Raw genomic sequence first — 16625 nt, forward strand, 5'->3', positions numbered from 1 at the left:
AGTTGAAAACTGCCCTAAAATAGACATAGGAAATGCTTTCCTTGTGATTGTGTCCTGAGACCATTTCTGGTGAAAATTTAAAAATTAGTTGTACTGGAAAGAACATTGGATTGAAAATCCAAAGATCTAAGTATGAATCTTCAACCTTGGGAAACATTACATAACTGCGAATTTCCCCAGACATATTCACATACTTTATCGTCACACCAATATGGATTGCCCAAATATATACAGATCCCAACTACTGCCTCCTCTTTCTTGATCTAGCACACAATGTGATCTGGTCAGATATTATTAGCCCCTTGCATATCACCCTCTCTAAATATCCTCCTAATTAACTGCAATCTTTTGCTCCCTTTGCTAGCTATTCTAAATAGGGGCAAGAGGTAGGGAAGGAAATCTTCCTGCATAAGCAGTAATTCTTACCTTTCCTCAGCCTGAAAGCATCCTACTCTTAATTTTTACCATATGTCAGGGGCATAAGTCATAATGGATTCACAGAGACTGTTGGTGGAACATCTCAAATCATATTTCAAATGTTAATCAAGCTCCACAATCTCTCTGGATTGTGAAGATGTTTTGTCAACAAAACTAGTTGTATTACATATAGGAAAGATGTAGAAAAAGATTAACCTTTGCTTCTAATCACTAAAGCCTTATTAACAAGAATATAGTACTTTTAATGTTCTATAATAACCATTTTTATCATTCACTTGTACCTGACAGAAGAATGAAGCAAGAATTAATGTATAATGAATATGGAGATTTTCCATTTCATGATTTTTTTCACATAATATCAAGTATATTTTAACTAAATGAATATATCTTGTGTTTACATTAAGGAAATAATTTTTATCATTGTTAGAAGTTAATCTACAGACCAGTAAGTTAAAGAAATAAAGTTAGAAAGGACTAATGACTTTGCACAGAGGTGTTTTTCACACAACACTCAAATGACCCATGTTTTTAAGGATTCCAGTAATAGAAATTCTTCTAGAATATTATTCATAGTTTAAATGGATTTTTACTGGAAAGTTCTTCTAGTTATTCACACAGAATTTTCCTGTGTTTGTTTTCAACATATAATAATTTACCTGCAGTTGATTGTTGGAGAACTGTGTTCAGAAGAATTGCCCTTAGAAGTCTGATTTGCAATCCTTTTTGGGGCTTTGGGAAAATATTTCTGCCCTTCTTTTGTTTTCATGGTGATGTGATACATTAGGAATGATTTGCCTTGATAATTTTTATAACATATTCCTAGAAATCAACAATCCCAGAGTAGTCTCAAAATCTAAAAGCAAAAAATTACCAAGATATTGACCTATTTCATGTGAAATTGTTCATCCTCTAGCAAAATATGAGTTGAGATTTTTCTTAGGTTCCTATTGCTGGGTCCAAAGGATCTATGTAGTGTCTTTCAGAGAATAGGAAGCTATGGTGGCATAAAATAGAGATAAATCTTGTTAAATCCTTGTCATGATGTATATCTCTGTTAAGATTAAGTTTTAAAATCTAAGTAGTCTATTAAATGTTTCATAAAAATCCAATAAATATTTACTGAGCACCTGAGCCTATGTAGTGTGTCTTGAGAAAATGATTGGCAGTTCAGGAATGAAAAGGGGAGCAAAATCATCAGTGAAGGCAACCAAAGGTGAGGATTAATAGTCTAGGAGCAATGAGAGATCTCAGGAACAAAAGGCTTCATAATAGTACTAAATTTGTGGCTAAAATGGCTGGTTGAAATCCAGATAAAATAAAGAGTCAAGTCAAATTGGATAAAAAGTGATAGACAAAGAGAAATGGAAGAGGATCAAGGCATTAGAAATCACAATTAAGATGAAGATCAGGTTTGGCTAGAACAAGGGGAAAATAAGCCTTTCTTAAACATGGTCTTAATTTCCATTTATCTGAGCTTTTATATTAATATTAGTGATATGTTAAAGACTTCTTGGTATTGTTTCATGAGATTAGTTGATATAATAGTGAAGTATTTTAATTCTTTTTTCCCCCTACCTTGGATCCATTTATTTTTCTCCATTCAAACAGAACCCCATCTTTATTTAGACTCCCCTGACCTCTCCCTTTACCCTATCACTTCTTGTTTCTAGGTTTTCTCATCTAGAGTCTGCTTCACAATTGCCAAAGTATCCTTTTTGTCAGCCACCAGTATAACCATGTCACATCACTACTCAAAAACATGCAGTATTTTCCCTCTGTCATGATATTTAAGGCTCTTCATAAGCTGGCTCCATTCTATCTATTAAATTGTCATGACCAAGATGAAATACTCAGTCACCTTCAATTCTGTTAATAAAATGAAGATCTTAAGTAATTATTTTTACATGTGACACATAATGGATCTAATGCTTTTGTGTCTATTCTTCCTTTGCACCTCATTTGTATAACAAACTATTTTTATCTTAATTCTGCTCAAATCTTTCTTTTGAGCCATCCTATTGTTGATGTCGATCTTAAACATATGGTATACATTTCCCATGTAAAAAAATAAACAATTTGTCCATTTTGAGTTCCTTGAAATTGATCTTTGATATTGATTCCTATAGGTTGAATTTTTTATTAAGTTCAAATTTGGTTGATAGAAAGTCCAGAAAGTCTGAAAATTCATTGAATGTCCGTTTTTTCTCATTCAATATTATAGATAATTTTGCTGGATATGATATTTTGTCCTAGTTCTTTTGATTGTCAGAAGATATGATTCCAGGACCTGCAACATTTTATTGTGACTGCTAAGTCCTGTACAATTCCAATTGTAGCTCCAGCATACTTGAATTGTTTTTTTCTTGTTTCTTGCAAAATTTTCTCTTTGATCCGGGGTTTCAAAACTTGGTAACAATATTCCTATGTGTTTTCCACAAAGGATCTCATTGAGGTGATGATTGCTGGAATTTTTCTATTTCTATTTTCCCCTCATGTTTTATCATTCCCGGACAATTTTCTTGGATTATTTCTTGCATTATTGTGTCAAAGTTCCTTTTTTGGTCACAACTTTCAGGCAGTCCATGTATTCTTAAATTTTCTCTTCTTGATCTGTTCCCCAGATCTGTTGTCTTTCTTATGTTTTGCATTCTGTTCTATTTTTTCATTCTTTGGAATCTGTTTTGTTATTTCTTGTCTCTCATAGCTTCACTGGCTTCTCCTTGCCCAATTCTAATTTTCAGAGTTATTTTCCTCTTTGAAACTCTGTATCATCTTTTCTAGTTGGTTAACTTTTTTTTTTCATAATCTTGTTTTTCTTGGATAGTTTTGATTATTATTATTTTAGTTTTTTCCTCAGTGTTTCGTTTGAGTTTTAAATTTTTTTGAGTTGTTCTAGAAATTCTCACTGGGCAGGGAGCCATTTTACCTTATTCTTTGGGGTAGTAGAAGAAGCTCTTTTTGCTTCAGTGTCATTCTGTGAAAATGAACCCTGGTCTTCCCTGTTCCCCAAATAAGTTTTTATGGTGGGGTTTCTTTGCCATTTTTTTAAATAAAAGGTATCCTTGTAAGCACCTCTAATTGTGGGGTGGGTGCCTCAAGCTTCCCTTCAGCTCTCCCCTCTAACCAGGAATACCAAACCAGGTGCTCCATCCTCCTTCAAGTGCCTACAACCTTGCCCCACTGCCCTTGCATTCCTGGCGCTGGTTCCTTCTCACCAGGGCTGGTCCCCAAAGCACAGCCGGGGCCAGGAGTTCCTGAGGTTCCCTCAGTCTTCCCAGACTCAGATCTGACTCCTCACACAGTCTGGGAGGTGAAAGTTTCTGTAGTTCCTGTGGAGTCTCCCCACCAAACCCCACTATGCCCAGAGCTCCCCACTAGTAGTTTCTGAGGAGCTAGTGGGAGGTATTTGCACTTCACTAGGGTTAGTCCTGGCCTGGGGGCTTTCTTCAGTTGATCTAGGGTTGTACCTGGAGGACCCCAGTTCTGCCCCCAGTCTTCTTAGTTTTTTAACCAATCTATGTTTGCCCTGAGGCACAATTTTTTTCTATTTGTGGTGGAGAGCTTGAAATATACCAAGCTACTCCACAATCTTCCCAGAATTCCCGTCCCCTTGCACTATTTTAATTTTTTAAGATAAAAGGCATTTGAGAAAAACAAAAGAATGAGTAGTAAACCATCTTTACATAGGCCTCTTCCTGGAGTTCAGGATGAAATTTTGCATTTTAGCTACAGTCAGTTCCAGGGCTCACCAAAGATTTAGGATGTTTCTGATTTAGGAAACAGCCAACTAGGAGATAGCAGCTACATTTACTTCTGCTGGCTAAGGCCCATCTGTTTGGGATTTCTTTTTTCTCAACTACTATTTAGGATCATCTCACCTTTTCTTCTAGGCTTTTTATCTGGGCTCTGGCTTTGTCCAGAGTAGGGGGAGGGAGGGCTTAGTGGTTGGAAAGGAACTGGAAGACAGCAGAAACAAAAGAGTTGTGCTCACATTCCTAGTTCTGCAGTTTATGTGAGTCATTTGGAGAGACTGATTCACTGTTCTCCTCAATAACATTATCTTACATTGGGAGGTAGACTACTTTGGCTGCTTTTTCATTTGAATCTTTATCTCTGTCTCCTTCCCTAAATGCCTGATTTTTCTGTCAACTAGCAATCTTAATCTTAATTCTGCACTATATTGTTCACTCATTCATTCATGTCTGACTCTTCATGACCTCTTTTGGGATTTTCTCAGCAAAGATACTGGAGTGGTTTGCCAGATTTTTTTTTTCTCTGTCTCATTTTATAGATGAGGAAACTGATGCAAACAGAACAGAGTTAAGTGACTTGCCCAGGACAACATAGCTAGGACGCTAAAAATATGTATTAACATTGTTTCAGTTGGGGAAAATGTGTCTAGCATTTCAAACACACCTTAGAACCAGATTTTTAGCAAGAAACTTGTTGATGAGTTGCAGTTCCTACTTGGAAAAGTTATTTCTTTGGGTAGTATCAATCCATGTATTAATGGAATATTTTAAAAATGTTTTGTCAATAGCAATAGCTTAATGTAATATACAACAGGAAATGCTACATTTTGGAGCAAGAGGGAGGTCTTGTTTTTGAGTTCTCTCTTTAACTTTCCTCTCCTCTGGCTCCATGGTGCTGATTTGGTGATAGTTTATGGTGAGTTTTAAGCATAAATTTTACATTCATATCCCTCTAATTTTGTATAGGAAAAATATGAAAAGTCACAACTGGAAGAAAATGCTTTTGAAGAATTGGAAAAGGAGTTCCAAGATGTCATCAATGAACTTTCAGGAGATAAAAGTCTGGAGAGATTCAGGATGGAATATGAGAAGCTTCATGTTGTTATGAAAAAGTCCTATGAAAATGAAAAGCGTTTGATGGCAAAATGTAGAGAGCTAAATGCAGAAATTGTTGTTAATTCTGCTAAGGTAGCCACTGCCCTGAAACTGTCCCAAGATGACCAGACAACCATTGCATCACTCAAAAAGGTAATGATTTGGAAAGAAAGGAAAGAGAAACTATTGGTGAACAGTTCACAAATTTAAAATATTATTCTTCTATCTTTTTAGCAGCTTTGACCAAAAGATTTCAGCTTGAGACATTGAAGAAATATTGCTATAATAATTGATTTGTGATTAATTTTTTTCTATCACTTTGTCAATAGTTTTGGGAAATTTTCCTGGTCTAATCAGGATGAGAAAGTTTAGACATTTTCATTTACCATAGAAATCTCTGAAAAGAGGGAATTATTTCCACATTTTTTTAGGTGTCAGGTTAAATAAGGAAAGAACAATTACCTCCTTAGTTAACATTTATCATTTGGATACTGATCCAGAGAGATCATGGGAATATTTACCCCTAAGTCCGATATCTACAAATAAGGGTTTTTGGCATCTATTTAGACAAAGATAAAAAAGAACTTAATTTAAATATATTTTCTTTAGTTTTTTTACTTTGGTCAGCAAAAAATTCCTCATTGTTCCCAAGCGTATAATTTCCTTCAAATCTAGAATAATGTAGGCATATACTTCTTAACCCTCTGCTTTAGAGAATATACCTTCTGTCCTCAGAAGCTGTATTTTTTTAGTATTAAGCACTCTCATTTTTCCCATTATTTTCCTTCCTGTCTATACATATAAGTGTTTTAAAAGATTTTAAGATAAAAAGTCTTTTTTTCAAAATAAACTAGAAAACACTAACCCTCACATTAACAAAATAAACTGGTTATAACTGAATTGGATGAAATTTATCTACTATTTTGTGTCTTAAATGTTTAAATATTTTTCTTTAAGATTTCTTCATAATTTTAAAGATAAATAGCATTTCAAGGTACACTAGATATGGGTAGTAGTTATACAATAAACTAGAATTTGTTTTTTAGAAAACCATATAATTATGAAGTGTAATTATCTGATAGACCAGAAGAGTCTCATTCTCCTAGCTCCAGTATAAAGAGGAAACTTTTAAGTTCTAAGATCCCCTCATTTAATTACTTAAAATAAGAAGAACCCCTCCCTCCCTCTCCCTTAGTTCTCTGTGTGAATTATTGGGGATTTTCACCAGAAGCTTGCTGGGTCTTTTCTCTGAAAATAGGTGTGCATATAGTTATGCCTGGGAGTACAACTCACCCTGAGGTGAGTATTGTCAAAGAAGCGTCTCTTTCCACTCAGGCTCTATGTTAATCTATACTATGATGAAGATACTCATGCATGTGACAAAATTAACAAATTAGCAAGAAAGTTAATGAAAATCAGGAACATTGTATCACTTGGTATGTTCTATTTATTTGATGTAAATTAACTCCTAAACATCTATGTAAATATTTCATAATATAATTTGTAATATTAACAATCTCATGCTCTGATTTTATTAGTCCCTTTTAGACATTTGGTGAGAATGCTAGGATTCTGGAATTAAGGAAAGAGGAATAATAGAGGTAGACTGTGTTTTATACTCCCCTTTTTCTGTACACAGTTCATGTTACTGGAATAATGAAGTGCAGATAAGGATTGAAAATACAGCATGGCCTTTGATAGGAACCTGCAAGGAATGTCAAAAATTTATCTGAACCAGGAAGCCCATTAGCTTTTATTTTTTTCAATTTTCAAAGCTTGTTTTCAGATTCTTGATTGTTTCTATCAGATCTTGTACATTTAAATCTTACTTATGCTAATAAGAAATAAACTTATTCATGAATATCTTTTAAATTAAACATTATTTATTTCTCTTTGAAAGTGTTTCTCAATATTCATTGGCCCCTAATGAGTACTTCAATGTGTTTTCTAATCTTCCTTCTCCAAGACTTACAGCTGTATTATTATTTGCAATGTTAATCAGTGTTACTTTGTTGGTTATGACACAAATGAAGATAATTTCATTTAGAATCATTTTGACTTTCCTAACTAATGTATTCCATGACATCTCTAGGAAATAGAAAAGGCTTGGAAAATGGTGGATTCTGCCTATGATAAAGAACAGAAGGCAAAGGAAACCATTCTGGCACTGAAAGAGGAAATAGTGAATCTGAGTAAACTAGTAGAACAAGGATCCGGATTATCACTGGGCCAGAGTAACAAGTAGGTTACTAGATGTGTTCTGAACTGATTTTGAAAAAATTATTTCTTTAAAAAAAGAAACCTTTGCTTTCTGTATTTCTAAAGCAATTAACTTCTTTCATAGTATACTTCTGCTTTTTTTTTGAGGTTCTATAAATGCCTTATTCTTTATTTTCTTTTTCTATGTACCCCCATCCTCTGGCTTATGGTTATTGCCCTTCTAGGAAATTTCAATCACAGGTGGATAATTAGTTTGCATAATTGGTTAACAATTCCTTTGGAATAGTTGATTTTTTCCCCTCAGTAGTAGTGAATATTTAACTTATTCAGAGTTCCCAAACAAATTTATCTTTCCTTTAATTAAATTAGTCATCAAAATGTGTTAATTGAAACTTAGCTGATTGCTACATTTCAACAGTCAGTCAACAAACATTTATTAAGTACTCATTATGCTCCAGGCATCTGGATGTATAAAGAAAAATGAAAATAATTCTCCCTGCTTTCAAGGAACTTGAAATAAAAATATAATAGATTTCTTTTGTATTTGCTAAACATCGTTTAGCAAACAGAGTCCAAGTTTGTTTTGATTAATTGCTGAGTCAATCCAAGCTTTTTCTTTAGAAATTCTGGCACCGCAGGTGGAAGATGATGCAGAAATCTGAAATTGACCTTCATGGAATCATAGATGAACCATTGTAGTGCAGTTAGGGTACCATCATGATGCTACAGGTAAAGAGTTCCTTCCATTCATTTTTGTATCCAGCCCCTGAAAGCTAGGGCAGGGTAGTAATAAAAGAAGGAGTATATAATCTGTAATCTTATTGAATTGATGGTGTGCTTTGAGAGGGCAAGTAAGTAGTGGGCAAGAATTTAAGTACAATGAGGAAAAGTATGTATGAAACTGTATTTAGAAGTCTCATGGATCACGTAATCTGACTTATCTTCAAGAAATGGCATCAAAGGATATTTAGTGGAGGGACAGTGTTGTATGTTAGCCTTAACTTTAACTCTTAATGATCAAAAAGATACCTGATTCAAATCTAAATACATTTACACAAAAGTCCTAGTCAAATTTTAAGTTACCATGTTTCAGAATAGAGGATTTAGTCAAGTCAGTTAGCCAAAAGTTGCCTCTTTAGAGGACTGAATTAAATGAGTTGAAGTTTAATATCCATAAATGCAAAGTATGATTTATTTAAATCTAAAATGGATTTAAATGCTAGATGAGGGATTTCTGATTAATAATCCAGCCTATGAAAAAGATCTGGGGGTTTTAGTAGATAGCAGGTTCAACATAAACAAGCAGCATGATACAGCAAACAAAAAATCTAATACAGTTTTGGGCTGCAGAAATAGTGCATAGCTTCTAGGAATAAGGAAATGAGAGTTCCACTGGGATCTGTCTGGATCTCTGAAACGTTCCCTTCAACCATAAACACTACAGTTTAGAGGACTGTTGGTAAAAAGAGAATATCCAGAGGAGGGTAGTCAAAATAGTAGAGGACCTTGAAAGCATGACATATGAAGATTAGTTGAAGGGATCTTTGGGAATCAGTTGTCTAATCTGAAGAAGAGAGGCAACATGGCCTAGTGAATAGTGTTGGTGTTGGAACCAGATGGACCTGCATCAGAGGCCTCCTTCCTCTGTACCCCTGTAAATCCTCACTAGCTGTGTGACACTGAATAGCTTAGCTCTCTTTGCCTTAGTTCCTCATTTATCAAATCAGAGGGTTGTATTAGTTGGCTTCTAAGGTCCCTTCCAATTGTAAATCCAGAATCCTTCATTTGTAAGTCTCAGACTGGTCATTTTAACTATCTTAACACATCTAGAGGGCTGTCATATGGAAAAAAAGGATTAGATATGTCTTGCTTGAACTCAGAGGACATAATCGATACAATGGTTGGAAGTTGGGGAGAAAAAAAGGCCAGATTAACCATTCAACAAGTATTAAGTATTTACCATGTGCCAAGTACTATGTTAAGGACTGAAAATAAAAAAAAATATCCTCAAAAAGATTACCTTTGAATGGGCAACATACATATAATTAGGTACATACAAGATACATAGAGTAAATGAAGGGGTAGCCAGTCTTAAAGAAAAGAGCTCTAGTAATTGGGGAAGACTGCAAAAGACCTCCTGTAGAAGGTAGAGTTTAAGTTGAATCTTGAAGGAAGCCAGGATAAGATAGAGATGAGAAAGGTGAACTTACCACCTAGGTTTCTCAACACCTATGCTTTTGGGTCATATCTGAACTTATCGGATATGACCGAAAAGCATAGGTGTTGAGAGGCAGGGCATGTGAAAAACAGAGAGGAGACCAATTTGACTGGATTGTAGAATATGTGTGATAAAGTAAAGTATAGGAAGAGAAGAAAGAAAACTTTTTGTTTGTACATTGTAGTGAGGCCTCTGTTTTAGTTCTAGGGTAGACAAGATAGCTGTGCTGGTCTTTTCCAAGTATAAAATTTTATCTGATTCTATGAGTTCCAGATATAACTTCATGGAAAGGAAGGAAAGTACCCTGAGATATGTGTGTAAATTTAAATGAGTATATATTAGTGTATTCAAAAGGCGCTGATGAGTAATAGTAAACAGGGCTCTCAAATTGTTTTAGATAGCCATTTGGAAAATACAAGTTTTCCTCTTCAATTCTGGCTTTGAAGTGTCTGCTTTCCTTTTGATCTAGAAGCTATGTTAAAAAGCTTAGATGTTCTAAAGATTCTGAGTCTTGCAGAGAAAATGAATCAAGTAACTAGTTATAGTGTCTGGATTACAAACTACTTAAAAACAAACTGATTTACTCTTCAGATAGAAAGAGTACAATGCTGTATGTTCTTCAAAGTTATATCACCAATATTTGTCAAATTTTATTTATAGGCATGTTTTATCTGGATTACAATCCCTTGCTCTTTTCTTCAAAAAGGATGAATAGGGTAAAAAACTAATGTGTACAGTATTTCTGTACTATGTCTTAGGCTTATCAGTTGCGACATATCTCTCTAATGAATATTTAAAATGAAAAGAAAAATTGTATAATTTGACAGCTGCTATGGGTTAATCAGCAATGCTTGACATTAAATCACTTACATTAAAATGAGCTCAGTAGGGGATAGAATCTCAGAAGACTGCCATTTGGTTTGTGTTTTGTTTCATTTTTTTTTCTTTCAGCATCAGAGATTTACTGAAATATAAGGAAGAAATAACAAGGGAACGAGACCAACTCTTGGCAGAAGTGGTGAAATTAAGAGAGACTTTAGCTTCGGTCACTGACCAGCATCAAAAAACCGAGAAATTAAAAGATGAAGCTGAGCACACCATCTCTCAGGTCTGGGGAGCAAGCATCACCACAAGGAAAAGTGATAGCCCCAAACTTTGTCCTTTGGAGCTCCTTCTGAAACTTATTTATTCTCCCTTTCTCCTATCAAATTAATCATCTCTGGGTATCTGTGTTATTTTGTGTTTTTTTTTTGGTCTGTTCTTTCAAAGAGCTATTGGTTCTCCATTGACCCTTGTCTGAACCACATCAGTAGAGAATATGGCCTGGAAGAGATCCTTGCTGGCCCTCTTGTCCTTGGGAGATGGATTAGACTAGGGCATAAGCTGCTACCTACCAAACTGGTGCAGAATTCCTGTCAGTCCTTCCAGCTTCACGGATTTAAGGGGGTGAAAAAAATCTGAATTTTTTTGTGCTGTAGACCAAGTGGTGTATCTCACAATTGGTGGCTTTTATAAAATGTCTCTCTGATGGCAAGGAAAGAAAGCATGATCATTATTGACATGGATTTGGGGCATTGAAGAACAAACCAGAAATTCCCCTGCTCTCTAAAGATTTAAAAATCAGGGCTAGGAGAGAAGTAATGAAAAAAACCCTGTTCTGAGGTGACTCCCTTAAAATGAGAAACCTATGGAGGGTGATAAACATTGAATCACACTAGCTGAATCAAAAGGTTTTAATGTCTTTTTGTCCTGCCCTTTCTCTAACTGTAGTTCCAACAAGAAATCCAGCTTCGTCAGAATGAAGCTTCCCGGGAAACAAGGAAGAAGGAGAAACTGGAGAAAGAACTCAAACAGGTTCAGAATGACATGGATGGAAAACAGGGTGAAATAAAAACACTCCAGCAGCTTGTGCAGAAGAGTAAAGAAGAGATCCAAAAATTTGAACAGCAGCTCAAAGAGCAGAAGGTATGGTATGCACATGGGGAGGCATCCTCCTGGCTCTCTGAACCATGCCTTCCAATGTGGCCTGCTTTAGCATTTTTTGTCCTCCTTTCAAAAGATAGAGAGTATGTGATCTTTCTCTTGCATTGCAGATATCACATGACCATTTGTGTTTTTCTCTTTATTTAAAGAATTAATTGTGGGAGTTATGTAAGCTTTATTTCATTCCTTTTATATTTTTATGCCCCCCCTTTGACCCTGAAAAATTTATATTAATGTCAGGTATGATGGTACACACCTGTAATTCATGTTGCTGGAGAACCAGAGGCTGATGAATCTTTTGAGCAATCTGGTGTGCACACTAAGATCAGAGTCACAGGAAGTTTGGTGAGGTCCACCACATTGCCTAAGGAGGGATAAACCAGCCTTGGTTGAAAATGGAGCAGTCAGAGTTAGATCTATCCATGAGTAGCTCCTACATAGAGTAGAGAGAGAGAGGTGAGAAAGAAAAAGAGAGAGAGAGAGAGAGAGAAAGAAAGAGAGAGAGAGAGAGAGAGAGAGAGAGAGAAAGAAAGAGAGAGAGAGATGAGAGACAGAGACGAGCAAGAGGTAGAGGGAGAGAAAGAGACAGAGGGAGAGACAGAGACAGAGGGAGAGACACAGAGACAGAGAGGGAGGAGAGAGAGAGAGAGAAAGAGACAGAGACACAGAGACAAAGAGACAGAGAGACAAAGATAGAGACAGAGATAGAAACAGAGACAAAACGCATACACAGAAAGAGGGAGATTGACTATTAAGGCTTAAGTCTAAAGAGTATATACTGATTGTGTCTTTTTCTTTTAAACAATATGCTGTTTCTAATAATGTTTTGCTTAAATGTTATAATTCTTTAAGATAATGTAAATTATAATTGTTATATATAATTATAATCTACTTTCTCTGATGGTGAGACCTCAAGAAAGAAATCTCAGTAATCAAAAAAGTGATTTCTGATTCTCCTAGACATTGTTGTCAGAAACAGTTTCTAAAAAAAATTGTTTAGCCATATCACATTCCTCTCATGACATTAAAAAACTGTACCACTTATTCCTATAACAATTTCCTTATTAATTCATGTGAAGTCCAAATTTATGTATACATTTTAAATAGCATAGTCTCTAGAGGGAAGCTGAGCAAATTGTTTGAATTATAAAGTCATTCCTTAACTTTCTTAATGTGACAATAAATTACCTATTATCGTCATGATTGCCGAATGACATACTTTTCCCAGAATTCAGCAATCATGATAAAACCAGAGTAGTTTATTAGCCAAGATAAAGATAGTTTAGGGAAAATAACAGTTCCATTTAGACTAGAAGGCGGCATTTTAGTTTATTCCATTTTAATTGGACATTTGATTTAGCCTTTCCTATCAGAATAGACTTCAAGTGTGATTCATGAGAGAATGGAGACAGCATTCTAGAGTGATGCTTTCGTACATTTTGCTTCTCTTTTTCTTCCTTCCAGTCTCTCTATCTCCTGATTCCCCACAGTTCTGTTACATCAAGATGACCCAGGATATTTATAGGTTCATCTTTATAAAACTTTGTCTGTTCAGGAGAGTTTTAGTAAGGAGGAAGAAAGCTGGCTGAAATCAAGAAGGTATATAAATCATCACGCTGCTGCTCCAGATTTTTGACTTAAAATGGATTAAATGGGAAAATGGCTATGTGCTGGTCTCAGTGAACTGTTCCATTTATGGAAATGTTCTAGGCATATTAATGTCGGATTTGTCTGCATAGATGTCCTGCTCCCCTGTCCCACAGCTGATAAAATCCATTCGAATCTCCTGCTCATTTGCAATGATTATAGCGATTGTTGTGTTATGTGATGCTTGCCAAACGACAAAAAGGCATTAAAATATTTATTCACCACCTGTGAGGGAGACATCCCAGAGCTCCCAGGGAAAAAAAAAGGATGCTTACTGTGTTATTCATTAGAAATTGTCATTCTCCCTCATCATTTAACATTCATTGTATTGTGAGTACATTAATAGTATCATCAGGAATAAAGAACATTTTCAACAGAAAAGAAATCTGTGGTTACTCTCCTCCTTCTGGGAGGCTTGTGGTGCTATGTGTATATGCAGATATTGTAGTCAGATTAAAAAGTATCAACTAGATTGTTTCACATCTCTCATAGATCCTGAATGAACGAGCTGCCAAGGAGCTGGAACAGTTTCAGATGAGGAACACTAAGCTTCAGCAGGAGAATGAGCAGCATGTCCTGGCTTGTGAACAGATAACCCAGGAGAACCAGCAGAAGACGTTGGAACTGAAAGTAAATGCAGCATAATATGTTGATTACACAAGACTTCTCTCCTTCCCTGTCTGCCTATATGGAATTTGCCTTTTCAGTTTAAACCATTGATCCCTCACCTTAGAAACTCTATCCTCTCACTTTACTGAATGCCTTCATATATCAAAGGCAGGTGAACAACTGCTATGATTACTTTATATCCCAGAGCAGACAATCTTTGCTTACATCTAAAACTGTAAAGCTTATTATTGATCATATGGTTATTCAAGACCTTTCTACGTCCAGCTTGGATTATTATTATTATATTTATTATTATTATATATTATATAAGTTATATATCATATATTAATATTATATAATTATCCTTAATTAAGCCTTGCATGTTACCTCTTGCCAAGAGCAAGAAACAATTCATGTTTAGTAAAGAATGTTTTATTATGTCTTACTACTATTGAGAAGGGTGATAGACCATTTGCATTTTGCACTTATTTGCAAGGCTGTTTTACTCTATTTATGTGACTATCATCTGTGTCCTTTCAATTTTTTAAAATGGGTTTCTGGTTCATATCCTTACCTTTATTGAAAGACTAATCATAATAGCCTTAGATTCAGGACATTGACGAAAACAGCTTTTTATTTACCTTGTTACCTCATGAACATGGTCTGTTAAGATCTAGAATATGAAATACGTGACTCATTGTACTGCTGGGGAAATTGAAGTAATCTAATACAACCCTCTTTCTATGGGCAAATAAATAACAAAACCATCCTAGCATGGTTTTGATTGAAAAATGTTCTTTCTGGGCATATTGGTACTTCAATTAGTGAAGAAACAGCAACTTAGGAGGAAGGGAATATGAACCTGCACTTGATAAAGGAGTATTCTTCTTTATTGAAATTGTAGGACACAGCAAAAAAAAGTGCATTTCTGTTTCCAAGTGTATAGGAATTCTGCCTAGAAGACAATATTCAGAGTCATGTTCTGCCTTTCCATTTGCTAGAACTGATTCCTCAAAATTGTTTGATGACATCTTCCCAGGATGTGTCTAGTGATTTTGTTTTAAAAGTGGTTCAGCAAAATTCTAAAAATTCTCCCTCACCAAAATTATAATTGACTTTAATTTAAAAAATCAATCTGTACTAAATGGCATTTAAATGATTGTTGTTTATATTGAAGATATTATGAAATAAAGGCTCAGGAATTGATGCAATAACAGCAGCTCTTCCCTGCCTTTAATTGAAAGTATATGGGCAAATAAATGGTGCTGTCTAAGGCAGGAATTTTTTTTTAGATACATTTGTTACCATGAAGAATTGTCTACTAATATTGCCATATTGCTTTATGTGTACTCATAAAATAACAGCATTCCTGTGGCATAAGACTCCATTTCTAAGGGCACTTATTGTTGTGACCTTGTGTATCTAAAAAAAGTCTGAGAATTGTACTCTGTTGCATTAGGGCAGAAGAGAGAATAATGCTATATGTCAGAACAGTCTCAGTAGCTTAATGAAAATTCTAAAGTGATTGATGTCAATCAATGCAATACCAGTTGTGGAATTATTATTTATCAAGTGTAAACAAGACATACCTACTTATGATAATGGCTTTAGCTACCAAATCTTGCTTGCCCTGACAATCAGATTTCATTCTCAGTCATTGTGTTAGCTTATCTACAATACTATTCAAAACATAGTTTTCCAATCTCCCTTCAAACAATATTTTAAAAATGAAATCCCATAGACCATCTTTACACTGTTAAAGGAATATTTTCTTTTATTGGTTCAGAATTTACTATCATTTCATTTCACTGAGTCTTTTGTTTGCCAAGTGTCATTGTCTTTTCTCTGATAATTATATAGGCTAAAGAGGAGGAAATCCATCAGATGCGACTTGACATTGCAAGACTTAACAAAATGAGAGAGGTAATACATAAAAAACTGCACCAAGCTGAAGATCAAAAGGCCGAAGTGGAACAGACCAAAGAAATTCTCAAAAATCAGATTTGTGGATTAGAGAAAGGTAGACTGAAAGCAGCATAATTATTGGTCTTTTTAAAAAATAAACATTTGATTTGCTTGATTAGTGATTAATTGTATCTGATGAGTTCTATGCAAAGCCCAATAAAAACACCTCCCCTCCACAAATAGTTTCACTCAATTTAGTCAAAAACCAGATGAATTCACTGAACAGATGTTTTTGGACATAATGCCAAATAGTTGATTTAATTGATTTTGTTTACTTCTTAAAAATGAGTTTTAGCATTGTATAGATGTACTGCTATTTATTAGAGTTACAAATCAGTGCATCCACTCCTGGTGTCATCATCTCCTTTCACATACTTCTGCTTTGGTTCAGTTTTTTTGGGAGGAGAAGGTGGGGAGGGGTGTGTGTGTGAATAAAAGATTGTGTTATGGCCCCTAAATTGTTCACTTGAAAATGGTAAGTTGATTGTCACTATAGTGACTTAATCTGCTTTTGGATTTATTTCCCTGTTTAGAAGTACTCATGGCTGTTTGGCAGCTGAAAAAATAATATTTTATGGTATTAATAAACCTCAGTTTTATCTGATTATAGGAGAGACACCTCCTTAGAAAAAAGAAAATAAGGCATCATTATTATAGGTCTTTGGCCTAGTTACTGTTTCCAAATACGAGTACATTTT

At 35.0% G+C, this 16625-nt stretch overlaps 1 protein-coding gene across 3 annotated transcripts in view; it reads left to right on the forward strand.

The window, feature by feature from the left end:
• Positions 1-16625, forward strand: part of CFAP58 (cilia and flagella associated protein 58) — a 118894-nt gene that overhangs the window by 4819 nt on the left and 97450 nt on the right. For all 3 annotated transcript variants that reach the window (XM_051981363.1, XM_051981365.1, XM_051981364.1), the window contains exons 2-7: positions 5157-5438; positions 7378-7526; positions 10675-10831; positions 11494-11688; positions 13846-13983; positions 15823-15982. In XM_051981363.1, the coding sequence (XP_051837323.1) occupies positions 5157-5438; positions 7378-7526; positions 10675-10831; positions 11494-11688; positions 13846-13983; positions 15823-15982 (1081 nt within the window). The remainder of the gene's footprint in view (positions 1-5156; positions 5439-7377; positions 7527-10674; positions 10832-11493; positions 11689-13845; positions 13984-15822; positions 15983-16625) is intronic.

This window comes from Antechinus flavipes, chromosome 2 (genome assembly GCF_016432865.1).
Source record: "Antechinus flavipes isolate AdamAnt ecotype Samford, QLD, Australia chromosome 2, AdamAnt_v2, whole genome shotgun sequence".
Lineage (NCBI taxonomy): Eukaryota > Metazoa > Chordata > Mammalia > Dasyuromorphia > Dasyuridae > Antechinus > Antechinus flavipes.